The 27,607-nt window shown below is 39.6% G+C and overlaps 3 protein-coding genes across 5 annotated transcripts in view; 1 reads left to right on the forward strand and 2 right to left on the reverse strand.

The window, feature by feature from the left end:
• The first annotated feature begins 2,116 nt into the window (after positions 1-2,116).
• Positions 2,117-2,819, forward strand: lg13h10orf53 (linkage group 13 C10orf53 homolog). The gene is made up of 3 exons (XM_003451936.5): positions 2,117-2,320; positions 2,436-2,555; positions 2,685-2,819. Exons 1-3 carry the CDS (start codon positions 2,227-2,229, stop codon positions 2,747-2,749), a joined length of 279 nt encoding a protein of 92 aa, XP_003451984.1. The 5' UTR covers positions 2,117-2,226; the 3' UTR covers positions 2,750-2,819.
• Positions 2,820-3,932: 1,113 nt separating this feature from the next.
• Positions 3,933-23,741, reverse strand: ogdhl (oxoglutarate dehydrogenase L). 2 transcript variants are annotated; one of them, XM_005456552.4, is made up of 23 exons: positions 23,518-23,741; positions 22,720-22,932; positions 22,167-22,337; positions 21,279-21,381; positions 16,067-16,182; positions 15,818-15,972; positions 15,187-15,333; positions 14,998-15,088; positions 14,734-14,913; positions 14,277-14,405; positions 13,944-14,123; positions 13,708-13,860; positions 12,991-13,093; positions 12,729-12,857; positions 11,501-11,651; positions 7,854-7,981; positions 7,604-7,782; positions 7,436-7,507; positions 6,755-6,880; positions 5,852-5,924; positions 5,592-5,755; positions 5,348-5,502; positions 3,933-5,250 (listed from the first exon to the last, which is right to left on the reverse strand). In XM_005456552.4, exons 2-23 carry the CDS (start codon positions 22,930-22,932, stop codon positions 5,136-5,138), a joined length of 3,033 nt encoding a protein of 1,010 aa, XP_005456609.1. In that variant the 5' UTR covers positions 23,518-23,741; the 3' UTR covers positions 3,933-5,135. The 2 variants fall into 2 exon arrangements, with proteins under 2 accessions (XP_005456609.1, XP_025753260.1); XM_025897475.1 differs by lacking the exon at positions 23,518-23,741 and adding an exon at positions 23,286-23,404.
• A 1,761-nt stretch (positions 23,742-25,502) lies between these two features.
• The window catches only part of parga (poly (ADP-ribose) glycohydrolase a), a 29,235-nt gene continuing 27,130 nt past the window's right edge, over positions 25,503-27,607 (reverse strand). For both annotated transcript variants that reach the window (XM_005456551.4, XM_003451997.5), the window contains exons 17-18: positions 27,305-27,433; positions 25,503-26,703 (exon numbers count right to left, since the gene is read on the reverse strand). In XM_005456551.4, coding sequence (XP_005456608.1) covers positions 26,522-26,703; positions 27,305-27,433 — 311 coding nt within the window. In that variant the 3' untranslated portion in view covers positions 25,503-26,521. The remainder of the gene's footprint in view (positions 26,704-27,304; positions 27,434-27,607) is intronic.

Here is a 27,607-nt window from a genome sequence, read left to right on the forward strand (position 1 = left end):
TTGCTACTAAGAGTTGATGCATAATTCATGTTTAGTTGTTTTTTTAACCTCATATGTTTTATTATCACATGCACTACACTGCACGAGACATTTCTCACATGAAGATGGCAATGATTTTGACCATAAACAATGATCAACATACAGTCAGGTCCATAATTCATTGGATAAGATACATTTTTGCAGTTTTGCCTCAAACAATCAAGACGTGATTGAAGTGCAGAGTTTCAGCTTTAGTTCAAAGGGGTTTACAAAAGATTTGAAATAACTGTTTAGGAATTACACACATTTTCATACACAGTCACCCATTTCCAGAGACTTCAAATTAATTGGACAGTCGTTTGTCTGCTGATTCCAAGTGTTAAACATGCATTGAGTAGCTTTACACTGGAATTCACAATTCAAGTTCCAAAGCGGTGTTAATATAAGTGAAAGAGTCCATCATCAGGCTGAAAAACAAGAAAAAACAATTGGAGATACCTGAAAAACTTTAAGATTGACCAAATCAACAATCTGATATAGTCTTTAAAAAAAGGAATGCACTGGCCAACAACACAAAAAGGCCTGAAAAACCAGAGGCAATAACACAACTGTATTTCATTGGTTAAAAAAAACCCAACAACTTCACAACATCTAACAAAGTTAAGAACATTTTCAAGGAGGTAGTCATTATCAAAGTCTGCAATAAAGAGATGCCTTCACAAACATAACTATAAAGGGTTTGCATCTAGCGGCAAACCACTAATAGTTCAAATGATGACTTCAAATGATTTCCATCCAAGTGCTGAAACATTCTTGATATTTTGTTATTTTGTCCAATCCCTTTTGAGACCTTGAAAATGGGACTGTGCATAAAAGTATCTGTTATTCCAAAATAGCTAATACAATATTTTTTTTTAAACTTTAATTTAACAAATTAAATTTAAAGCAGAAAGTCTGCAATTGAATTACATATTGATTGTATTGATAGTGTGCACAGGCAGAATTTGAAAAACTGTGTCTTTGTCCAATAAATGTTGGATATAACTGTAACCATAAATGTCCGCTGTTAGACCAAAAACTCAATCCTCTGATTTAATAAATTACATTTGTATAGCAGATTTTTTACAGCAAATTTTACAGCAATGTTTCTTTTGGAATCATAACCTCTTTTAGAAAGTAGAACTAGCTTCTTAACAAAATCATTTATTGAAATACAGGGTGGGCCATTTATATGGATACACCATAATAAAATGGGAATGGTTGGTGATATTAAAGTCCTGTTTGTGGCACATTAGTATAAGTGAGGGGGCAAACTCCTCAAGATGGGTGGTGACCATGGTGGCCATTTAGAAGTTGGCCATCTTGGATACAACTTTTGTTTTTTTCAATAGGAAGAGGGCCATGTGACACATCAAACTTATTGGTAATGTCACAAGAAAAACAATGGTGTGCTTGGTTTCAATGTAACTTTATTCTTTCATGAGTTATTTACAAGTTTCTGACCACTTATAAAATGTGTTCAATGTGCTGCCCATTGTGTTGGATTGTCAATGCAACCCTCTTCTCCCACTCTTCACACACTGATAGCAACACTGCAGGAGAAATGCCAGCACAGGCATCCAGTATCACCCATCTTGAGGAGTTTGCCCCCTCACATATACTAACGTGCCACAAACAGGACTTTAATATCACCAACCATTCCCATGTTATTACAGTGTATCCATATAAATGGCCCACCCTGTACATACTGACCTTAAGAGGTTCCTGCAGGCAACCAGTTGATTTGAGCCGAGTTTATGTAGTGATCAGTTGCTCCAGACCATTGTATGGTTGGGCCATCCTGGAGGGGCTGGACTGCCTGTGCAACCTGATTGGGTTATAGGTAATGTCTCTTGATATCAGCAATGACAAGGACAGGAGCAAAAAGCAAAACTAAAGAAAAATCAGTCCATATCAATAACGAGAGGGCAAATTTCTTTGTAAAGTATGCATGTCTTGGTGTGGACTTTTTTTTTTTTAAACCTTTTCATTTTCTAACTTGAGCAGCAGGCAGTGGGCAGAAAGTAGGACCACATTCTTAAATATGCAGCGAACATTTTTAATAAACACTGATCAGCAGTGAGTCTGCAGTGGCGCAGAAACCGATGGTTATAGATTGCTTCTCTTTCTTTCATCTGCCCACATAGGCTAACCATGTCAGCAACCGATGCATATTGAATCAATTACCCAGGTGACACACAACAAACAATGCCAGCAAATGCGCGGGTCACACTTTGCTACGGACCTTATGAATCCAGCGGAGTAATACAACATAGGACCTTCCGCCTCCAGGGTCTCCAGGGTCTGTCTCATATCCAGCTGTATTGAGATTCATGCATGTCATCTGCCTTCGTCAGTGTTATAAAACTTTTCTTTTGTTTTGTGATTTTTTAATGACCGATCCAATATGTCTGCAGCCGCTCTGAGAGCGCGCGGGCACCTGTGCGTTTTGGAAGAAACACGCGAGTGGAATATTGTGGAGCTCGTGGTCAGCGAGGAGGTCGTTTTCACCTGTAACATAAAGGATCTGGAGTTTGGTAAGTTTGGTTGACTGGGATACATGTAAGGTTTGTAGGATTAACGTGGAGCTACAAATCAACTTAAAGTGATACGTCGTGATGACGTCACTCAGTCTGAAAACTTTCTGGTTTTTGTTTTTCCCAAAGGCGGAGATGGAAAACTGGATCCTGTTTGCAGAGAAGCTGTTGCTGCAGTGGAGTGTGCTTACTGAAAATAACTTATAAATGTCACAAACCCAAATTTAAAAAATACAATTAAAAACTCTACATATTTGGCAATTACACCACTGTATGGATTCATTTATAAACGCCGGTCAGTTTATTAGGTTCACATGTTTAACTTCTTGTTATGTGGGATTTTCCTGCACAACTATCTTTACATTTACAGAGAGTGCTCTGGAAAAGACGTAATATTCAGTGACTAATATTTATCTGAATGAAAATGTTTTATCAATTCTAGAGGTCTGAGGAGAATGGCCAGACTGCTTCAATTTGATAGGAAGATTACTCTAACTCAAATAACCAGCCATTACAACTGAGGTATGCAGAAAAGCACCTCTGAATGAACAACATGTAAAGCATTAAAGCTGTAGATGGGCTACAGCTGCATAAGAACGTACCAGGTGCCACTTCTTTCAGCTAGGAACAGGAAAATGAGGCTACAGTTCAAACGGGCTCACCAACATTGATCAACAGAAGACTGGAAAAAAGTTGCCTGGTTTTATGAGTCTCAATTTCTAATGGTAAGGTCAGAATATGAAAGCATGAGTCTGTGCTGTCTTGTGACAGTGTAATGGTGGGGGATATTTTCTTGAGTTCTACACTTTGGGCCCATGAGATAACCTGCATGAGTGTTGTTGCTGATCATGTTCATCACTTTATGACCACACTGCACTCGGTGAGTGTAGATTGTCCTGCTGTTGATGGGTTTAACCATTAACAGACTGACAATTATCAACTGGCCGAACTGGTCAGTCCAACAACTCTCCCCAAACTGTCCACATTCATTCTACTGCAGTGATTCTAAAATTATGGCGTGAGCATAAAGCAAAAATTATGGCATAAAGCCAAGTTACATTAATATGATTTGTCCCAAAAAAAGGTCACCCGACATGTTCCTCCTGACCTTTACCTCACTAACAATCTCTTTGGACTCTTCCTTAGATTTGGGTATAGACAAAACATTTTGGGTTTATGGCCATAATCCATTATAATTTTGTGGCTTCGATAGAAATTCCATTGTAATTTCTTTAATTACAGATTTGCATAAGAATTTAAATCACTAAGATAGGCTGAATTTCAGTGATATAAAGCCTACATTTTAATTAAAACCTCCATGCCACTGCTTGATATTGCGTTCATCTATATTTGGTTCACATGACAGGACAGCCCACATATTTTTAAAGTCACATTTATGGAATTAATAAAAAATGAAGGACACACAAAACCTGAAAACAATTACAAAATAGCTCCAGGATCATTAAATCATTTGTGTCAATGAGCAAAATCCTATTTTAACCCAACATAGATTAACAGATGACCTGTAACTTTACTCATCAGTTCAAACTGTTGTATGTATGCATTCATTCCATTAAACATTTTTTACTCATTAACAAACTGTCAAGCAGGTTCATTCATTTATTAACACATATTTATTGCATATTTAAATTATTCCCTGTAGGTGCAGTTATATCATGTTGAGCAAATATTTCAGCCCCCACATGAATATGTGGCTCTTTCCCTAATTACTAAACAGCCATGTATAAACCTCTTTTAAATCACTAAATATGCAAAACTATGTTTCTGCATTACTGGTTAAATCTCCCAGCTCTACGTTGGAAAGGTAAACTACAGCACAGGTAGACAAGAAGCATAATTTTAAGGAGCTTTTCTAATATCACTTGTGTTTGATATCTGGGGATTTTAATGTGACAACCAAGCGTCAATATTGCTCTCTGAGCATCCAAGGCTGTTCTTTGTTTATGTGTGTGCGTGTCCCAGCGCTTCAGAAGAAAAAGCTGAGCCTTATGTCCTAAGTAGAAAACATGGCTGCAAGTCTCTGTGCCAGCTGGCTCATGTCTCCTGGTGAAGTGATGTGTGACAATAAATACACACTCCTTCACTAACAGCTAAGGTAGCCAAACAGTAACAGGCTATAAAATCTACTGATGTGTTAAGTTTCAGCACAGTTTTCATACCTGTGACATGTGATTCATAGTTATTGCTAAAGTGCACCTCTGGGGTGTTTTGGGTGTGTTTCATAGCTACAATCAAAATAAATATCAAAATATTTATTTAGTAGTATTCAGCATAACAGCAAAAGAATATTTGAAGTAGTAAAACCACTCCAATAATGATTGTCACAGTTCTGTGTGTTTGTGTGAACAATATTGCTGTACTAAACTCTACAGAAGGTGCAGGATTGACCATTGTGTGGCTCAGTGCTTATGCTTAATGTTCATAAGGAACTTTTTATTCTTAAACAATTGTGTAGTACTTGAGAGATGGTAGAGGGTCATTAAAAACCAGAGACTAAGCCACATCAAAACAATGGGTTAGGAGATGAAATGCCCTTCTTTCAAATCTCCTTTACAAGTTTCAGTCTTGGAAGGAGCTCATGTTGAAAGCAGTGTCCATAAACTTCCTCAGCTCATTGAGGTGAGTAGATTTGTTTCCTGTCGCCGGTGCAGCCGCAGGATCTCGTCCCACATACCTGAAACAAACACATAAGGTTTATCACCTGCAACAAGAGCTCAAATGCTTTGGCTAGTTCTCTAACTAGAAGTGAGATGATAAATAAACATTCTTACCAAATGGGTTTCTTGTTGGCAACCACTGTGAGGAAGCGTGGTCGGACATAATCATAGTAACCCATGTTCTTGTGCTCCTCCTGACACCAGACGAGCTCAGCGTTGGTGTATTTCTCCACCTCTTCACTGACCAGGTCAAACGGGAAAGGAGAGATCTGAGAGTTGGAGACCAAAAAATGACCGATGAAGAAATGACCACACGGTGTCAGTCTCATTTTAAAATCAGGGAAGAAGAACTAAAAACCTGTTCAAGCCTGATTATGGCAACATCTCTGTACAAATTTTGCTGCTTCCTCTCCTTAGCTAGTTCATAGTAGACTTTGCCTGTGCAGAAGATAACCCTCTTCACTTGGCCTGGGCTTTGACCTGCAGGGCCCTCATCAGGAATCAGTCTCTTAAATTTAGTGCCTGCAAACATAATGCATATTGAACATTAGTAATAATGCAAATAAATACACACATAAAATATTAAAAGTTATGTCACGCTTAAAGGTAAAGCTCTACCTTTGGCAAGGTCATCAAAACCTGACCTTGCATCCGGATGCCTCAGCAGAGATTTAGGAGTGAAAATGATCAGCTGTTTGAAGGGGAGAAGAAAAGGGAAAAAGTTTCCGTCACTGACAAACAACAGATTGATTCTGTCAGCCGTATCTTCATTGTGTGCGCTGAAAAAACTCCAGAGGAAAAAAGTTTTTATCTCTTTTTTCACGCTAATTTATTACCAACATATAGCACGCAACATCAGCACTGGGAAAACAAAACAATTCTTTAACAATCAAATAAATAAAACCCTTTGTGCTCGGTCAACCAAGTCCAGAACTTCGAAGTTTTTCCATAAAAAACCAACAATATTATCCCCTGTAGGCTTCCTCCCTAATTTGCTCTGGAACTAATTTTCTCACGCTTCGCAAAGCATCGCATTTATGTACAACAGGGGATCAGTTAAGACATTCACTGTGCCTGAAAACTGTGAGACAAAAAAGAGCATATAGAAAAAAAGAAAAGAGAAATGCTTCACACTTTGAAACTTTAGAGCTGAACTAATTCTACTTTCTTTTTTTTTTTTTTAAGTGCAGGAACATATAGACCGAATTTGCACCTAAATTGTGAATGTCATCAAACTGAGCCTCTTCTAATAGAAACATAACATCTCACACTTTCCCAACCAAGATTTTGATTTCAGTCACGTAACAAAAATGACCCAAAGATAACAAAATATTCTGCAGGAAATATCAGGTGTGCTCTCGATTTATCATCAGAGACAAAAGTGGTTTATACGTGATGTGTGATTTGAGAGATCTGATCTAGATAAAAAAAAAAAAAAAAATTAAGTACTATATGACAAGCGAAAATGCAATCTGAGACATAAAGAAACCATACTGTAGTAACGATGATGTCACACTTTACCGGTTTTCTGAATGGCAGCAGAATCTGTCGCCTGAGCACGTGACAGTAGTTAGCAGGAGTGGAGCAGTTGACCACAATCCAGTTACAGTCATACAGCTGGTGGACTTCAAAGTCTCCAGTGAATTCCTTCATGAAAATTAAATAAATGATATTAACTCTAAAGGTAATGACTTTGAAAAAAGAAATTGTAGTTCTATCTTGTGGCGACAATGCCACTTCTCATAATTGGGCAGAAGTGCACTGTATCTCTCCCCTGCACACACACGCACGCACACACACACAAGTACAGTACAAGGAGGACAGTGAATGTTAATCCTCACTAATAGTTCAATCAATAACCCCATCTGAAGATGAATCTGGTAAGCTTCTGCTGATACAGCCTCCGCTACGTTCCCTCTTTTATGTTCCCTCACAGCAACTGGTCACTGGGGACCTGAACTGCTGCTGAATACCAACACTTAGAGGCCATGAAGAGACTTTTCAGCTCTACAGAAATGGTCAATCATCACTTAAGCAATCACCTAAGTAGCTATGATGTCAGCACAGCCAGTAAAGCAGGAAGATAAAGAATGCTAACTGCAGTGCAATGTGCAGAGAAATAAATGATAGACTAGAAATGATCTGAAATAAATCATGGCATTAAGAAGAGGAAAACACTTGAACCACTGCATGCCAACATACAGGGATGTGATCTGGATCATCTTTGGTCATTTGCAGGAAGCGTTCAGGCCGAGCTGACGAATGCTCTGGACCCTAAGGACAAATCAAGACAAACAATAAATACGGGCAAAATACACGATGAATTGTGACAAATAATCCAGCAATGTCCAAATTCTAACATGATCTCACCATTCCTTCCATTCCATGTGGCAGCAGTAGGACAATGCCATTGTTGCGAACCCACTTGGCCTGTCCTGAGCTAATAAACTGGTCAATGATACACTGGGCTGTATTGTGAAAGTCTCCAAACTGGGCCTCCCAGAGGATCAAAGCATTTGGGCTAGCCATGGCAAAGCCAAGCTCAAAACCTGAAGTCATACACATGATTATTCAACCAAATATCCTCAGCATGATATTGAGCTGCTGAGTCCAGTCTTACCTAGAACTCCATACTCTGATAAGGAGCTGTTGCAGACAGTGTAAGATGCCTGGTTCTCCCACAGGTGGTTCATGGGAACACAGATACGTTTGTCAACCTCTTGGTCATGTAGAACATGATGACGGTGACTACAAAACAGAAGAAGTGAAACTGAGCCAGGACGGTAAGGACTCAAACAGAAAAAAAGATTAGAAGATGCCCTTTGAAGCAGTCCATTCACCAGCTGTGCTTTCAGTTAAAGACTGAAATCAACATGCTAACAAGCTGGGCTAGTTTTTAGAATTATAGCATTACAGTGTTCACCTTGTTTCCCTTAGTTTAGCATGCTAACATTCACGTCATGCTAACAAGTCACCCATTTAACAGTTGTGGGGATTTTTACTCAGGACCAAAGTGAGTGAGAGATGAACAAAAAAAGTAAATAAATACAGAAAACAGATCCATGCCGCCAGCTTGACTAAAAACACCACTGCTGTACAGAGTTAGGCACGTCTGTGTGAAACATAAAAACATTTAAATTTAAATAATAAATTAATGAAACAATATTTTTTCTAATAGAGTATCTCACACAGCTAAAATGAATGTATCAATTTAAGAGGCTTTGGCCCATATATTTTTTAAAAAAGTAACAGTAACATATTTTTCATTGCTGAATAATATTGCTTTTATCTTTAAAGCAAAATTATTAACTTGTTTAGTATCTACAAAAGGAAGAATTAAAATTAAATAACAATTTGCAAGAGCATATAGAAAGGTGATTTAAATGACCTTGAACAGGGATTTTGGTACCAGATAGGCTAACCTGAGTATTTCAAATCAATGCTGATCTGCTGGGATTTTCCCACAAATCACCCCTTGGTTTTACAGAGAATGACACAAAAGAGAGAAAATATCCAGTGAAAGGAAAAGACATTCTCAGGGTGAAAATGTCTTGTTGATGCCAGAGGTCAGAGGAGGATGGCCAGGCTCCTTCAAGATGATAGGGAGATAAGGGCAACTTATCAAATAACCACTTGGTACAATCTATGGTATGCAGAAGAGCATCTCTGAATTAAAAACACACACAGCAGCAGAAGACCACACCAAGAGGCACTCCCGCCAGCTAAGAACAGGAAACTGAGGTTCTCTCCTACACGGACTCACCAACATTGGACAATAGAAGACTGGAAAAATGTTGCTGAGTCTGATGAGTTATAATTTCTACTTTAACATTTGGAGGGCAGGGTCAGAAACTGCCATAAAGAAGCATGGTTCCACCCTGCCTTGTATCAACAGTTCAGGCTGCTGCTGCTGATGGTGGTGTAATGGTGTGGGGGATATTTTATTGGTACACTTTTAAGGTGCTAAGAACCAACTGAGAATTACTCCACGGTCACCAGATCTGCAGTAAATGTGTGACTCCATCATGTCAATATGGCTCAAAATCTGCAAGGAATATTTCCAGCACTCTGTTGAACCTATAACATGAAGAATTAAGGCTGTTCTGAAGACCAAAAGAGGTTCAAGGGAGCCCAACCGCTAATAGCAGGTAGTGCCAGTGAGTGTATGCTGTCTTTAGCGATCGTGGTGAAAACAGCACTCTTTCAAAGGAATTTTTCAACAGTCTTTAATCCAGGAGATGCACTGCAAGCAATGAAGCCTGTGTTCCTAGCTCATAAAGGCACTTTCCTCTCTAGCGATCTTCAGTCAGAATGAAGCTCAACAAGAGTGGATGTGAGCAAAGACCCAAACCTTAACAAGTTCTGCCAGTCCGCTCAGTCCCACTAAGGAATCATCCTTCAAATCCAGCACGCTCAGACAGTCACTTAAACCCCTTTAAGATCACTTTCATGACATCTACACACATGGATATACTCTCTCTCTCTCTCTCTCTCACACACACACACACACACACACACACACACACACACACACACACACACACACACACACAGTGATGGATGTTATGTAATATTGAGGCAGAATAACTGCAGGAAATAACCCAAATCATTGTCTTGAATGCAATATAGTTCCTCCATGAAGACTAGATTATCATGATAGCAATCTTTTAAATAGTATTGTCCATAATTATGGGCTAATGAGGGCTCCAAATGTACTGCATAATTGTCTTGCTTGATCCTTAATCTACATTTGGAGAAGATACATTTTCTCTTCAAGAAATATGCTTGTGAAATAACAACAGCATCTACTGTATTAATTAAGATAGCACACATAATTTCACATTTCATTTTTCACAATTTGTTTGCATCCAATCCACAAAGGGGAAAAAAAAAAACTTTTAAGAGAGCCCTCTCTTTAATTGCCTCATAAACAGCATGCCTACATTTATTCACTTTATTTTCACACACACTCACAAAAACACACACACAGTTCCTCTGCCAGGGGGCCCCATTAGTCAGGGAAAGGGGCGCACGCTGAAGCGCATGCAACCTATCCAAACACAACGACCGAATCTATTAGTCCACGCTGTTACGTACATCACAGAAACGCAAGCAGGCCCACTCAACTGTAACATGCCAATATGCTCAGCTCCTAAGCGCTATGAAAGGAACCAGACTAGTGGGGGATAAAAAAACAAAACAAAACAAAAAAAAAACAGTGTAGGTAAGAGGAAGAAAAAAGCTGTGAGGTAAATTACAGCCAGAAGAGCAAATACAAAAAACTGATCGTGGATTAACAGGTGATACAGAGCTAAGAGTGGATCCAACATTTGACTGGGGTAATTTTTTTCCCAACTAGGCAAACTGCATTGCTGAAGGGGACATCGGGGTGGGAGAAGTAGATGTCATTGGTAAATGCGAAGCAAAAAGAAAAAGCCCTGTAGCCTCTGGTTAGTTAGCGTGATGTATGTCGCTGTAAACTGAGATGGGGGGTGTCAGTGAAGATGAGCTGGTAGAGAAATGATAGGGGACAGACGAGACAGGCACAGTAAAAGGGAGGCTGGTTTTGTTCATGTGTCACTCGTTCCCTCTATACCATGACAACACCATGTGGGCTTCAGCGTTCCCAGGAGACTGCACTGACGTCTTTTGTCTGGCAAACTCGCTATGCCACTCTTCCCACACCCCTGCTTACTTAATTTACTATCTGTCAGAGAGTGCCATTTACCCTTTAACACTGCTTAGAAATGTTGACAATGAAATATGGTGGATCTTTATAGATATGTAGTACACTTTAACAAATCAAGAACTATATTTAAAAATGAAGATGTTCAGAATAATGAACGGTGATCCATAGTCTTCTTAATTAAGCATGCAAGCTAATTTAGTTAGAGGACAGTTGTGTTTATGAGGCCTACCCATCTACAAAAATCTATATAGCAAAAGTCAATATACCTAAACGTCTTTCGCACCCTTGCACAGAGCTCTGTAACAGACCATCGCAGCATGGTGAGCTCCTCGCAAGACAAACGTGACAATTAAAAAAAATGAAAACAGTGACTTTTCACATCTTGATGCATGCTCAATCAACCAGGTAAGGAAATCTCAGAAAGTTGATTCTGTTCATCCTGACGTAGCATTTTCAGTCGCTCCCTCAGCAGTGAGTTTTTCAAAGTACTTTTTCAGCACGTGTTTTTCCTCCCACTGAAAATGCTACGTTCAGATGAACAGAATCAACTTTCTGGGAGTGACTTCTCACAGGCTCACCTAAAGGTTCCTCGTTCAACATCTTGCCCGCTCAGTCGTACATGTATGCCATCTTTCAGAAGGGAGCCAAAGGCTATGTACTCTCCTAGAGCCCAGTCCATCTGACGACTCTTCACCAGGTCAGCTCGACCACGCAGGATACGGGACACACCTGTAGAACCAAACACACAAACACACAGGCAAAAGACACGTTAAAAACATTGTGTTGTGGATGGAAGAGCGGTGTGATGCTTAGCACTGTCACCTCGCAGCAGAAAGGTCCTGAATTTGAGGCTAACTGGGGCTTTTTTTGTGTGGGGTTTACATGTTAATCACACATGTTTGGCTCTTTGTGTTAGCCCTACGACAGACGGGTGACGTGTCCATAGCGTATGTCGGCTCTCACCTTATGGCAGGTAGGAGAGGCTCCGGCCTGCCAGCCACTAACTTGGATATAATGAATATGAATGGTATTAAATGGATGGACTGTGCTGTAAACAGAATTTTGAAAATGTTGTTACAGTCTCAATAATTTTTTTGCTTTTTGTTAAATGAGCTTTCTAGTTCTGATTTTTGGAAAGGTTGTGTTATGTAGATTTGTGTCATTTAAAAACATTACACTCATAAGTATGTATGACCACCTGTGTAAAATGTAAATAACAAAAGGGTGTAAGGCTTTACAAATTATTTAAATCCCTTTATTAATTTAAATAAACAGTACAAAAACAAGCTGATTTTTTTTTTTAAACCATTAAACTGTATCACCGCTTTTCTTTTAACAACAATTTTAAAACCAATGCTTTACTAGGTTTACCTCAACCATGCAGGACATGGCACAGTGGCTTACAGAGGTTTCAAAACTTGACGCTGCTGACGGTAATGACCCACACGTTTTTTCACACCTTGGCTCATGTGATGACGCACATTAATAGTGGGTCAGTGACCCTCAGGACCAGCTCCAAGGGGACAACCTCGAAGGCGCCCAGGCGCTTTCTTTTAAAGCACTAAATATTTTTCCAAGTTTTCTAAATGTTATAAATTCTTGCAGTTTTTCATTGAGAAATATAGAAATATTTAATCATACAATCTGTCAGTTTGAACAGAAACTAGACTTTACATTCAAATTAATATCACTGTCACTCTGCATATATATTCCACAGTATATCAATATTACTGCTACCACCACTATTACCATGACTGATCCTCTGTCTCACTGCTTTGTTCTCTGGCATAAAGCAACCAGACTCACCAGGGTGGATCTTAAAATCTTCCAGCGGCACTGAGCTGGCTATCTGCCCAATGTGCTGCAGAACCTCCTCGTCCAGTCCTGTAGGGAGGCAGCTCATGCTCTTGGGCTCTCCCTGCGCTGTGAAAAAATCTGCAGAAAGCAACACAATCACTCCAGTGGGGAAACAGAAATCACTCACAAAAACAGTAAATAAAATATTAACTTAAAAACTAACTGTAATTTTCATGGTTAACTCACTTTTTTTTCTAAGTGGATAATTTACCTGGCCAAGGGGAGTCCAGCCAGTGCCGAATGTGTAAGATCTTTTCATCTTTAGAGCTGGTGTATGCCTCCTCACATATTTTGTCATATTTGGCAACTTCTTCCTGCAAATACATTTTGTAATAATAAATGCCACAATTTCCCTAATGCTAACTAAAGTTTGCTTTAATCACAGACCTTCAGCTGACTAGCCTAAACAGTGTGTAGCAGTGATATAGTGATATAGAGGGGAAAAGCCTCCAGAAGCATTTGTGCCTTTGCTATATATTATAAATGGAGGTTTGAGTGTGAGTCCAAATAGCAGGCCACACAACAGAAAGCAGTGTCCATCAAAAGCCAGAAGGAAGGAGCTGTAGTATTACTCTGCCATGTGATATAAAAAAAATTCAGAATGGATGTTATAGTCAAAGTTTGTGTTGTGGATGAAAAACCTCTGCAATTGCATTGAATGGCGACAGAACCGCATACTTTAACTTCACTGGGCAATATATACTCTATGTGAGGGATTGTGAGGCTAGATGACTGAAGTGAGGCAGTAAATTGAAACTCAAATACAGCTGTGCTGGCATAACATATTTAGTTGAAGGCTAGGGTAATATCTAAGTGTGATTTAATGCACATAGCCCAGCAGATGGTGATATACCAAATAAAACTGCATACAGTAGCAGCAGCAATATACAGTATATTTAACAAGAGAAAACACTACTAGATCACAAACCTCAAATTCCTGCAGTGTCACCACTCCCTCAGCAATGAGTTTTTCAGAGTACTTTTTCAGCACATGCTCCTGCCGATGGATCTGTTTGTACATCAGCGGCTGGGTGAACATGGGCTCATCCATTTCATTATGGCCAAAACGTCTGTAACAAACCTGCAAAAACAGACACTTTAAAAACAAAACTGCTACACATACGTAAGAAGCTGTTAATCTACTTAGACTCGGCTGCGGCTGACCAGGTCAATGACGACATCCTTGTTGAATGTGGCCCTCCACTCTGCAGCTACGCGGCACACATACATGACAGCCTCGGGATCGTCTGCATTCACATGGAAGATGGGCGCATTGACAACCCGAGCCACGTCAGTGGGGTAAGGAGATGAGCGGGCCACTCGAGGATCTGTAGTGAAGCCAATCTGACAACAACCACATGCCAAAATTGGTACACTAATTTTGCTTCATTTAATGTAATACAATATAACACACAGACAACAGGAGACAGACAAATTATTTTCCAGATTTTTTTTAATAAGTGGGATTGTACTTAAGTGACGCCAACGCTCCAATACCTGGTTGTTGACCACCACATGGATTGTACCATTTGTGGTATAAGAGGGGAGTTCACTCAAGTGGAAGGTCTCATAAACAACTCCTTGTCCCGCAAAAGCAGCATCGCCGTGCATCAAAATAGACATCACCTTAAAAATCACATTATAGGCTTAAAGGAAGCATTTTGCTATCATTTTTTTCAAACAGTTACAGTATTGTGCAAAAGTCTTGAGCCACCCTTCATTTCTTTATACTAAAAAAACCTCTGTGCTATGCGGGGGTCTTCGTTTGATGCTCAATTGAACGTTCAAATATACAGATATATGAGACTACGAAATATGTGTATATATATTGTAGAGATGTCACTCATGAGCTCAAATGAAGACCCACACATAGCACAGGGGTTTACTAGTATAAAGAAATAAAGGGTGGCTGAACACTGTTGCACAATGCTGTATCTGGTACAATAAGGGTTACCTTCTTTCCTTGAGTGTCTCCTCTGTAGAACTGCTCTGCTTTGGTCTTTCCCTGAACCACTGGATCCACTGCCTCGAGGTGCGAGGGGTTTGCCACGAGTGACAGCGTGATGTTCTTGTCAGTCTCACGGTTAATCCTCTCGTGGTACATCCCCAGGTGGTATTTGACATCACCCGAACCCTGCGTGCATAAAAAAATGGAGACTGAATAAAGCATCGGCTGTAAGTCCAGACTTATTTTCTCTGAGAGTTGTCCACATATTACCTCATCAGCAGCCTCTAATTTGGGGTCAAACTGACAAAAGATCTGATCCAGGTCCTTACGGATCACATTAGCCAAGACGTTCAGTCGACCCCTGAAAGTATAGTTCATATATATATATATATAAAAAACAGAAGGAAAAGACTTAGCTTTACAAAAAGACTGATGTAAGAAATGAGAAATGCACATTACCGATGTGGCATCCCCATGATCACGCTGTCGATCCCTGATGCGCTTGACTTGTCAATGATGGTTTTAAGAGCAGGAATGAGAACTTCACAGCCTTCCAGACCAAAACGTTTCTCCGATGACCACTTTCTCGCCAGGAAGTCCTCAAACCTAGACACAATAACAGATCTTAACAGATTCCATATATGGACCACAGATGCTTGTGCTACTAACAGGTAGCTGTGAACAGCTGGTTATACAAAATATACTGGTTCTGACTGATGATAGCATATGTTCCATTACAGTAATTTATTTTTAGAATAATAATATGATGCCTTAAATAACTTGTACTCAAGCATTTAGAAAATGCATCTCACTACCAGTGTGTGTGTTTGTGTGTTTGTCATCAGAACAGGACACAGAATAGAACAAGCAAGGATACAATAAGACATATATTCACCCTAGCGAGATCATTTTAAGGACCCTGCAGTGACTTCTGGGCTAATTTATTAAAGATAAAAATGAGCTCACATGAAGAATAGGGTGTGTTAATTTCCAATTTTGTTTATGTTATGTGAGTCAGTGTTGTGAGCTATAACTAAAGGTGAGGTATTGCGCTGTCACCACAGTGTGAATTTGTTTATTCACTGCTGACCGTGTGGATCTGATCAGGCGCGCTAGCAGGGTTCTCTTCTCAGCATTAGTGAACTGCATGATTCCCGGAGTCTCGAACTTCTGACGAATCCACTGACACTGGTTCACATTATTAATGAACATAAATTCAACCCCTATGTGACCGCAGTAGGATGCCTGAAAGCAAAAAGTTGCAAAGTAAAAGAAATGCACAGAAAGGGTACAGCGTGACAGCTTCTCCTGTTCAACGGAGACACGTTTGTACAAATACCTCTAGTCTGCGTATGATTTCTCTAAGTGGAAGGGTAGTCTCTTGTCCACCGATGAAGGTGGTGTGGGGCAGCTGGAAGCTTCTATCCAAGTCAGACTCATTAAGACCATATAAACCTAAAACAAAACCGCATGAAACAATAATTTGATTAAGACTCTTAAGAAAGGCACAAGATATAATCTACTGACTGACCTTAAGCACATACTCCAAGCTTAAACAAAATATTTTCCACCCAAAATTAAGATTTAAGTTGGTCTCATTTAATGAAATGCATCTATTGCACTTTGTGTCCCATGTCACTGCAGACAAAGGCCTATACCCTATAGTGGTTTTCAACAGGGATTAAGAAAGGAATAATTAATGACCTGGCAACTGAGTATTGATCAATTTACAGATCAATTTTCAGTTTGTAGGAAGACTTAAAAGTCTTCCCACTTTTTTAATGCAAGAAGAAATCATAGTAAAGAGAGAGACCAAAAAAATTATTCAAATACATATTTCAAGTGTCTGATTCCATTAATTTCTCTTGTTGCTGCAGTGAGACTAGTTGAATAACAAAACAATCTTTTTTTCTTTGTTTTTAAATGTGAGAAAAAATGATTATATTTAAGTCTTAATATTTAGTAGGTATCCTTATACTAAAGTTAAAGGTTGAATGTATATGTGTGAGAAGTTGCATGTAGATATGTGAAAGCTGTAAATACAGAAACAACTCAGAAGACAAAGAAAGAAACAGAAAAGAAGATCTTGGTGTGAGCTACTTTCAGCTATCACTTATTCACAAGGGGTTGCCACAGCAGGTAGCTCTGCATGTATTATTTGGAAGATTCTTATGCTGTATGCTCAACACCCAAAGGTTTTGTGTCTCACAGTGTGAGTAAGGTAAAGACCAAAAAACCATCCATCCATCTGTTTTCCACCTATCCAATTCAGGGCGTGTGTGTGTTGGGGGGGGGCTGAAGCCTATTATCCCAATCGTTATGGGTACACCCTGGACAGATTTCTAATCTGTTGCAGGGATAACACATAGAGACAGAAAAACATCCATGCTGGAAGAAGCTGCAGTGCCCAGAGAAAGTCCACACATACATGGGGGAGAAGATGCAAACACAGAAAGGCTTACCCTATTCTTGTGTATTTTTTCTTTTTTAAATCTCTCTCGTTTCAGGTGCATATTTATCTTACATATTAATGTGTCACTACTCAGCTGGTGTAGTGCATTAAAAGAAGCAAGACGGGCACTGGTTTCAGTTCAGGGCAGAAGTTTCAAAGGGTTAAGGTGAAGAGGAACAAGATCACCGTAATTGAAAAAAATAATTGCAACGATGGTTGATACATTGAAGGAAGAAACTACTACTCCTCTAAAATATTGTAACTGTGATTGAAAAGAGGCAAACAAAGCATGTTAGATGGAACGACTGAGCAAGAAGGTATGTGGCGCATATCTCAGGTAGGTGTATATATTGCAGCTTATGACGTAGTCATGGTAATGAATTATTAAACAATTAAAACAAACTGAAAAACTATGCAATCATTTATTGTTAAAACCAATTATCAACCATTCAAGCACATTAATGCATTAGTAATGATTTGCTAATTTTATCTAAGTCATGCTAATTAAATATGCTTGGGTTTAGGACTGCTAGTCAGTCAAAACAAGCAATCTAAAGATATCCCATCAGCCTATGGGGAATTGTAGTGCCTATTTTTCACATTTTATAAATGAAATGATTAATTGATCTATCAAAATATAACAAGCAAATGATTAATTGCTAATGAAAATAATGATTAGCTGGTCTAAATGAGATTGTAGAGCCCCCTCCAGCACGGCTTGCTAAGAATTAACTGACAAACTTCAGAAGTTTCATCTGAGATGATTGGTTTTAGGGCTGTTCGATATAACGATATATATTGGATGACGATAGAAAAACGTCTATCGTTTCATTTTACGCTATCGTTTGTTTCGTGGTGTCGCAAAATAAACTGTTTACGGCAATATTTTTTCATTATTTTGATGGTCACTGTAGTGGCTATATTTATTTCCTAAAGTTCTCTCTTTCTCTTATATTTAATATAACCACACTACAGACGGACAAGCGCTTGTTTTTATGCGTTGTCGTTAGCAACAACGACGGTAAAACCACCTCGTGTCCGCTTGTTTATTTTCCACATAAACCTTTCACAATAAAGCTCAAGATCCTGTTGAGACTTTTCAAAATAAACTGAATCACGTGAAAGATGCAGAGTATTTACGGATGAGAAGCAAAAAAGAGCCGTCAGGTGCTAAAAAATAAACCTTAGTCTCAAATGTTAGAACAGGCTTTTCCCCGCAGCACGCTGTGTAATAAATACTCACAAAGAAAACTGCGGCAACCTATGTCTAAAAATGTATCGTTTCATGCAGGCCCGGCCCTAACCAATCTGGCGCCCTAGGCAAGATTTTAGGTGGCGCCCCCCTACATCGGCAGTGTAGTGTATGTACTCACAAGAAACCGAATAGCTTTGTCTTTGACCTTTTTTTTTTACTTAAACAAAGCAAATTCACAATCAGAATAATTAACAAGATAAAAAAATATATGAATAAATAAATGAATACAAAAAATAAAAAATGAATATATGAAATACAATAAATTTTACATACATAAACACAATAAAACGTGTCAACAAGTTGGATAAAATAAATTAAAAATACAATATAAATAAGGCACTGCACAAAACAAGATATTAAATAAACCAGTATGACTTTAACAACTATATTACAAAAAAGGGGATCCTACAGAGTTCTCTAGTTGTGCTTTTTAATACTGCATTAACTAGAATGACTTACAAATTACTGTACACCACCCCCTCATCAACCTCACATCACATGTGCTGCTGATGCTGCATCACTGGTGGGTTGTGCTGCTGAAGTGGAGGCAGCAGCGGTAGCTGTGGTAGATGGCCCAGGGGTGGGATTTAGAAACTTCAACAGTGCATCTGAAGAGAGGAGTATGTGACACCACTGAGTATTAAAGTCTAATAATAAAAACATATGATTCCAGGAATAAAATGAAATGATATAATATAAATGAAAAACCAAAGAGATATATGTATGATGTTAACTGATATGCAAATTAGATTAGATTCAATTTATTGTCATCATTACAGTGAAATGCTGAATAGCAGAATGCAAAGTAACAGTATAATATCATATGAGAATGTTATGTTATGATTATCTTTGACCGAATCACAGCAGTGCTCATATTAAAAAACAGCATTCCCTCTCATGTGATATTGCTTAATTAACATTAATGATGTGCACTTTAACAACTAGGCTTACAACTATAATATATACAGGGGTGGAAAAGTGACTATTACCTGCAGGGTAAACGTTAGCTAACCAGAAGGCAATAACAATGTAAACAAAAAACACCTGCTTAAAAGATGAATACAAATGAGGAATGGTGGGAAAGGTGGGAGTACTGTAATTACCTAACGTTACATTATTATTTTCCATAACAATTTAGCCCCTCCACAATATTAACTGACGTTAAAACAGTTAACTAGCTATTTATTGATTAGCAATTAGCGAATCATGTAACATTAGCTTAATGCTAAAAATTTAGGTTACTATCACATTCAGACAAATAATTTCATGTAGGCTACCGTTACCTACCTCTGTCTTTTTCTGGTTTCTCCTCCTCTTCTTTTCTCTTTTTTCTTCCCTGGGCACCTGACAGTTTTGGCCGTTTTGACATCTTGTGTTGATTTTTTGATGTGGTGACGTCCAAAAGGAACCATGATACGGGAAGGGAGGGGGCGCACCGTGCGGGGAGGAGGGGGGGCGTAATGTTGTAACAAATAATATTTCTATTAAATAAACTTTACTTTGCATTTTAATTAACGTGGGATTATTTTTTGTATTTAGAAATAATAGTACCAACTTTTTTCTTTTTTTTTTTTATGTTTCAACATTTGTGGCACTGGCGTGGTGCCCCCTGATGGACAGCGCCCTTAGCATTTGCCTATACGGCCTATGCCACGGGCCGGCCCTGGTTTCATGCATCGGTTAAAACACTCGACTCCAGGTACGCGACGCCCAGCTGGAAACACTTCACGCAAGTCGAGCTGCCCGACATTCACAGAATTTACAGAAAATGTTACATTTTTGTGATTTATATCGTTATCGGACGATAGATGTCTTAATATCGGGATATGAGATTTTGGTCATATCGCACAGCCCTAATTGGTTTGATGACAAAGACTTCAAAAAATTGAGTAGAAAATAAACAATAATACACTATAAATTTATAGATAGTAATGTAGAAGGGCCTGTGGATGTAGTGCCCCCACATACAGGTACAATAAGGTTCTGTGGTAACAAAACCCACCTGAGAGAGCTGGTCAAGCTCAAGATTACTGGCAAACATAAGAGGAGACAGGTGCAAATCATATTAGGAACACAGCAAAGACAAAGGGGGCCAAGAATAGACTTGTGTACAATCAGCTGACCAAATAAGGGGCCATGGAGGCTGTCATTAGCTTTCATTAGGGAACTATAGCCCTGGTGACCATACATAATGCGATGCTATGTCATGACACTCACTGATCACTGATAACACCACCCAACAGAAACAACGTCTCTCTTTTCCTCCCTCTCACTCGCTCTCTCTCCTCCTTACTATCTATTCCTGTAGACTTCGATCGCTTTCTGTGGCCATCCCACATCCTCCGACCCTCAGTCCACTAAATGAAATGGAGAATGACAAGAGCTCAGCCTGAGATTAATGACAGCATCAGGCTGGCCAACCAGTATACAGACTTGATAGAGGACGTGATAGGTGCTTTGTACTGAAAAACCACATCCACTCATCAGCGTGACCAGTTATATAACCCTTGATCTTTAATGTAAGTGAAGCTGAACATGTATCTACTGTAAAAAATACAAAAATGCAAAAATGTTGAAATATGGTCAAACAAACTGACAAATACAATATTGTCACCATAAGCAAGGCAAGATCAAGCGTTCGAGACTGAAATCCTAAAACATGATCTTTAGAGTTAAATACAAGGGAAGATTTCTATAGTAGGATACTCATCAGCATATATACTGCCTCAGGGTTAAATCCATATATATTTCATCAGATGGGGTCTAAAACAAGGATTCCCATACCACTTCTTCTTCAAAGCCTAAATCAGACATGACTCAAATGACTAAAAGAAAGCATCTCACCTAATTTATCGATAGTGGTGATCAGGTCGGACGGAACGAAAGAGTCGAGGTCAGCATCCAGGATTCCTAAAGGGTCTAACTGAGCAACATGGTGACCACGGATCTAAACAGAGAGACAGAAATGTGCAGCGGGGGTGAAGAAAAGATAGAGAATCAGACAAAAAAAATAAATGAGAGAATCTGACAGGCAGAAAAAAATAATAAGCAATTTGGTTTCCATCATCAAACTGAGTATGAACAGCTGGAGAATAAGCTAACACTCAGTTATAGGTCAACCTTTCAGAGAAACGATACTCCTGGGAGAGCTTTTATGCCTATGTACACACACAGACACAGACATTTCCACTAGGACTGCAACAAGCTGGGAATAAAAATGACGCCTTTGCCAAAAGACTGAATTTAATAAATCCCTTGGATAGTTCCTTGAATTAATTCGAGGGCGAGCGGAAATGTTACCACCTGCTTTGTTTAAGTAGTCTCTTTGATTTTTCCATTTTCAAAAAGCAGTCAGGGTAAGTAGGCTGGAGTTAATCTTGCAATTTGCATAACCTCGTGCAGTGACAAACAAGTTGTATATTCCTTTTAATACAAGGACACGCAGCATAAACAGCTTTCTTTGCCAATTGCATCTGCTTCTCCAAGTCCAAGTGGAGTCTGTTTGATGTATTTTTTACATACTCGTCAGAGATGCAAATAGTCAGTTGCAGCTTGAGATGGATGACATCTTAATTCCATACACAGACACTGCCTTAAGATTTAAATGGATGGCTATGAGATGTGACTTAATTATAGCATAAATCAGCATCACATCAAAATTAAATGTATTTATATCTATGTGTGTGTGTGTGTGTGTTATCCTCACAGCTGTGCCAGGTGAGTGTGGCCTACCTGGTAAGCTCTAATGAGGGTGTGCACAGCCAGGTGGTCCTCCACCACTTTCTCTGCCACGTCTAGTGAGCGGGACAACACTCGGCCCTGCAGCAGAGCAGAGGGCCGTCTCTCACCCGCCTCGCCAGACGGACCGGAGGCCTGGATGTTACGGAAGAAACTGTCCCAAGACTACAGCGGAGAGAAAGACAGATCCATCAAAGGAACGCTGGTATATGTAACATGAATATTCAGTGACTAGTGAATGCTTGGACACGCGCGACAGAATAGGGAAAAGTTGGATGAGAATCCAGGACAACGCAACTACACCAGATGCCCCAGGCAGCTGAACTAAGAATAACATAATTTAACAAGAAAAACCTTATTAAGGTCAGGGATATTCAGCTGTATTTCAAGACCTGCACTGGCACCAGCTTGCAATTTGAGTAACTTCTGCACAAATTCTCCAGGTGACATAGTTTTCTCTTTAAATTTTCATTTATGGACAAAAGGTATGTTCAACTGACCATATTTCTTTGTAACTTAAGCTGCAGCTTATGCCACACATTGTTACCTTGTGGACGTTTTTATGGTCATCCAGCCATGCCAAATACATCTCCTCCACATAGCTGGAGTTGCTGACCACTGCTGGAAGAGGATCAGTCCTAGAGGAGCAGCCTCTCTTTGGATGAGCCCAGCAACGCCAGGTCAGCCCTCCCGCACGCAATCGAAGCAAGGGGCTCCCTCCACCTTTCAGCACACCAGCTAATACCCGAAACTGACTCATCTAAAAGAAAAAATTTAAGATACCACTTAAGGTTAAGACAGACATATCATGCAGGAATGTGAACATTGCACAGCTAGAGCTGAAATTTTACCGCAAACGGAATGGGACATTTTTGTAAAAATCCCAGATAGACTGATACTCATCTGTGTTTGGGAAAAGCGCAAATCACACCTAAAGGGACTATGTTTGTAACACAGGGTGGCTTTAACAGTTTGCACTAAGATTCACTGAGATCAGCCTGAAGGAACAGTCCGTTTCTGGGTAAAACGTGTGCAGCTGCAAAAACGCGAACAGCCCGTATGACGCTCCACTAAGTGCTGCAGTATGTGACCGACTGCTACATTCTTCCTCACCTTTTTCCTGCATGATTTTTTTTTAGTCTCCTTCACTCAACATCGCAGGCATCAGTATCAAAACATTTTATATTTCATTCTGCGACTGTTCCCCTTTCGGACCTCTAATCCCTCACCAAAATAAATCCTCATAATCTCCGCTCGTCCCTGACACTGCTCAAGCGCAACACGGAACAAAAAATATGCTGGGTTAAAATGTCACCTGCTTTTTATTTCTATAAAGTACCTTTACCTTAGACTGCACTGTTCTTTGGCTTTACTGTCATCGCCGAGAGGTGCAAGTGGGACAGGTATCAGTGAAGGTGACACAGATCCGAGGACAAGAGCAGCTGCTCGGCACGCCCCCTCGGTGTCAGGTGACGCTTCTTCGCACAGAGACCAACTTGCTGCACCCAAAGGTGCCTAGGTAGCGACCTAAAACACCTGCTCATACAGAGGATTTAAAAAAGATAATTAAAAACAAATAGATGTAATTATATAAACATAAAAAATATATAGCAAACCAATTAGTTCTTGTGTTTGTGCTGTGAACTCAATTTTGTAATCAGATAACTTGCTTCAATCCTGTCACTTCAGGCACACTGTTAACATCCAGCCAAGTAATTTTTCTTTCTAAGATGCATCACACATATGTCAGTGTTAATTACATAAACCAATTAAACTTTTATAAAGGCTGAACACGAGTCATTTGAACAAGGGCTTTCAGATTGATGGGCTTCTACCTTGAGTGGGTTAAACAATAAAATAATTGGCCCTCCTTCCCACCCCCTCTCCCTCCCTCCAGCCTCTTTCCTTCCCCATTTCTAACCCCGCTCTCCTCCTCATCTGGATTTTCATCTTACTTGCTGCCACAGAAGGAACAGTATTATCAATCATGACAAACACACCACTGAAAGGGGGGATAATGGAGTGAGCACTAGTCGCAAGAGCTGTCTGCTTGATCTGCAAGATCAAGCAGACAGAACAGGGTAGGTCTAAATATCAGAGCATCGCTAATCACAGCATCCCCGTTTTGTTGTTTTAAGCTCCTTTTAATGACACGAAAATGTCTGTTTCTTAACACACTTCATATAACAATATATCAATAATTCTCAACCAGCAAAAAGGCTCAGTGTCTCCTGAGAGTTTTTTCCTTTTTTCTATTATTTGCATTTGCTTAACATTTGTGTTTGCTGCTGCTCTGCAGGTGACCCGGACTTTGCAGGGTCAGGCAATTATGAACTGAAATGCCATTTTGTTGCAGTGACTTTGCCGCATGACGGAGATGGAGTGAAGACCAGCTGCTTTTTGGCATGTTATTATTAATGTTCATTGATGAAACGACCTGTGCCGCTGGGTAACATTACAAGCTCGATGTTAAATAACTTCCTGTTTAGAATGATTACATCACTACACGGGGCAAAACCGGAGCGGCTGTCTGTGTCTGCAGTGGGGAAAATCAGAAAGGAGTGAATATTCCATAAATTCCCATTTCTAGTGACATATAAAGATTAATTAAAAAAGGGAAAAGAGAAGAAAACAAAACAGTCTTAATATATCATCATTTCTGTTGACTAAGGTTATTCAGTTGCAGGATCAGCCTGCCAAATTCAGTCAATGTTTAGTGTTATTTGATTAAATCCAGCAGGCACCAGCAACCTGAATCAAGTTCACATCCAGGTAACCCATGCTCACATCGACAGTTAGATCTGCTTAACCAAATTAACTTTATGCGTGAGTCCGCAGCTTATTTGGTCAATGCAGGGCTCAGTACAAAGAGCAGAAGAAGCAGATAATGTGTAATCCACTTACCCCAGCCAAGCCTACACACCATTTATGGAAGTCCACGTCATGAGGTTATTTAGGAGCCCTAATTCATCTAATACAGCATGTTTGAAGGCGGAATTTAATTTTTCTGAAAGCCCTAGGTACACGTGCTATCACAAAAATCAATCAGATGATTAAATAATGTATGATTTCATGAAATTAAGTGACAAATTTGCAGCGCCAAGACACTGTTCCAAACTGGACGAAGCCCAGAGATTGCAGCAAAATCTGTTATTTTTGATGGATAATTACATTACCCTGATGTATAGAAACTACATAATGTTACACTACAGAACGACCTCTTTAAAGAATTTTCGGTTCAATCATTGCAGCTAAATTTCACATTGTGCCGATCACTTTAGTCAGTGAACCGTGTTTATTTGAGCAGGGAAACAACGCAGAGCAGAGAAATACATGTCATACTTTTATTAAGAAATTATAATAAAACGTACAACCTAAAAGCCTAAATTACAGTTCTATGCAATACTCACAGGCTTTAATGTAACCACAAACCCATTAAATAGAATCCACACTGCCAATCAGAAAACACAGTAAATAATAGAAAACGTGATCCCCAAAATAAATGTTGTGTAAAAACATTAACAAAAATATTGTTCGTGCCATTTTAACTTTATTTAATCCCCCTGTAGGTAGCAAATGAAGTTGTTCAGAGTAAAATGAAACGTCTAGACTGTGAGCTTAAATTTCCTGTATGTTTAATTTGAGATGATTTACATTACTAGTGATTATTTGATTGTTGTGATCCATAGTAAAATATGCCTTAAGGACAATATGTATGTTACACTTCGGTATCAGACAGGATATAAAAGAGCAGCATATATTTGTAGAATATTTGATAAATAAATGTTACCCATGCATAGACTACAGTATGGCATCTCATTCAGGCACCTCACCATAGCCTGGGTATAGTAAGTAGAGAACACAACTCATCCATAAAGTGTAGCAAACACAATACAAGACACGATAACCAGGGAGGATTATCATGTCCTGGATTATCAATGGTGAAATTTGTTCACAACCATGCATATGATGAATATTTGGGCATATTTGTATTTAGTGTGTAAAAAAACAAACAAAAAAAACCCCTCCACATTACATCTGGACTAAAGAAAGGCCTAACAGCAACCAGGATTTACTATTGCTATAAGTCTCAGAAAAAAGTCACCACATTTGGTGCCGTACTATGAGATTCCTATAATACCACCAGTGAGAAAGGCAGAACTGTGTTTTGATAGTTTGCATGTTGGGATCACAAACTTAAAGGGTGTGTGTGTGTGTGTGTGTGCGTGTGTGTGTGTGAGAGAGAGGGGGAAACAAGTGACCGTAACCACAATACTAAGGGCACACTGACTCTTTTACAAAGTGTGACTGGAGAAGGGAGGTAAGATTAGGTTACAGTTGTTTTCCTGTTAATGAGAGTCTGAAGTCACAGGAGACATCCCAGAATCCTTAGCACTGTTCAAGGTGTCGGAGGCTGCTGGGGAAGAGACTGTCTCATAGATGAATCTGTAGAGGCTGACGTCAGGTCGTGTCGTGTGACAATTCTTGCACACCTCGTTGAAGTACTGGTTTAAAAGGTCGTACAGCTGCCCTGTGAGGGTAAAAACGGTGGTGAAGAGAGGGGAAGAGAGGTGGAGGAGAGACAAAAGGGACGGGGTCAAGAAACATGTAAGGAAGATGGGATTTAAGAGAATAGGACCAAAAGCACAAACGGATTGTGAACGAGAGAAACACAGACACTCAAGCAGGTAAGAAAAAAAATGAAGGTGTACTCGGGCTCATTTATAAATCAAGCGCACATACGCACTCACATACTGCAATCTTTTTTTTTTCCCCCTCTGTAGCTCCACTTTAGGAAATGGATGGCTAGAGGGGAATTTCTCTGAAAGGCTTCAATAAATGTCAACAGAAGAAAAATGAAAAGAGGGGGAGGGAAGAGGCCGGGGCCAGTTTAGGCAGTAATCCACTCTGCGGCTCAGGCTGAATGGATGAGCTGAGGAGCGGGGAGATGGCCCATATGGTAGAGTACCTTAACATACCCATGGAGTGTGTGCTGTTATTTATACACACATTCCTGTAATGACACCAAGAAGGAAAACCTCCTTGAGCTGCAAAAGCAAAAAGTTCCTGTTTCTAATAATTCTACTGAGTGACCACAGCTTAGCCACAAACTTCTTGTGTGCGAATCTTACCAACGGTGACCCGTCTCTCGGTGAGGAAAGCGTGCATGTCATGAACATCTTTCATCAGCTGAGCATCTCCAAATGTGAAATACGCCACATCTCGCCCAGCCTCTGCTGCTGCCATGAACTGAATCAGCGCTGAAAAAGAGAGAAGGTGAATTTCAAGACGAAAATTCAGGCGACAACATTCACTCTATTTGCACCATTGGTTTCAGAATAAAACTATAAAGGTGTAATTGAGTGCTGAAAAGCATGACAGACTAAATAATTGGTCAATAAGCCAGATAACGTACAGCCTGTGGCACAAAAGAA

The sequence above is a fragment of the Oreochromis niloticus genome, linkage group LG13 (assembly GCF_001858045.2).
Source record: "Oreochromis niloticus isolate F11D_XX linkage group LG13, O_niloticus_UMD_NMBU, whole genome shotgun sequence".
Taxonomy (NCBI): domain Eukaryota; kingdom Metazoa; phylum Chordata; class Actinopteri; order Cichliformes; family Cichlidae; genus Oreochromis; species Oreochromis niloticus.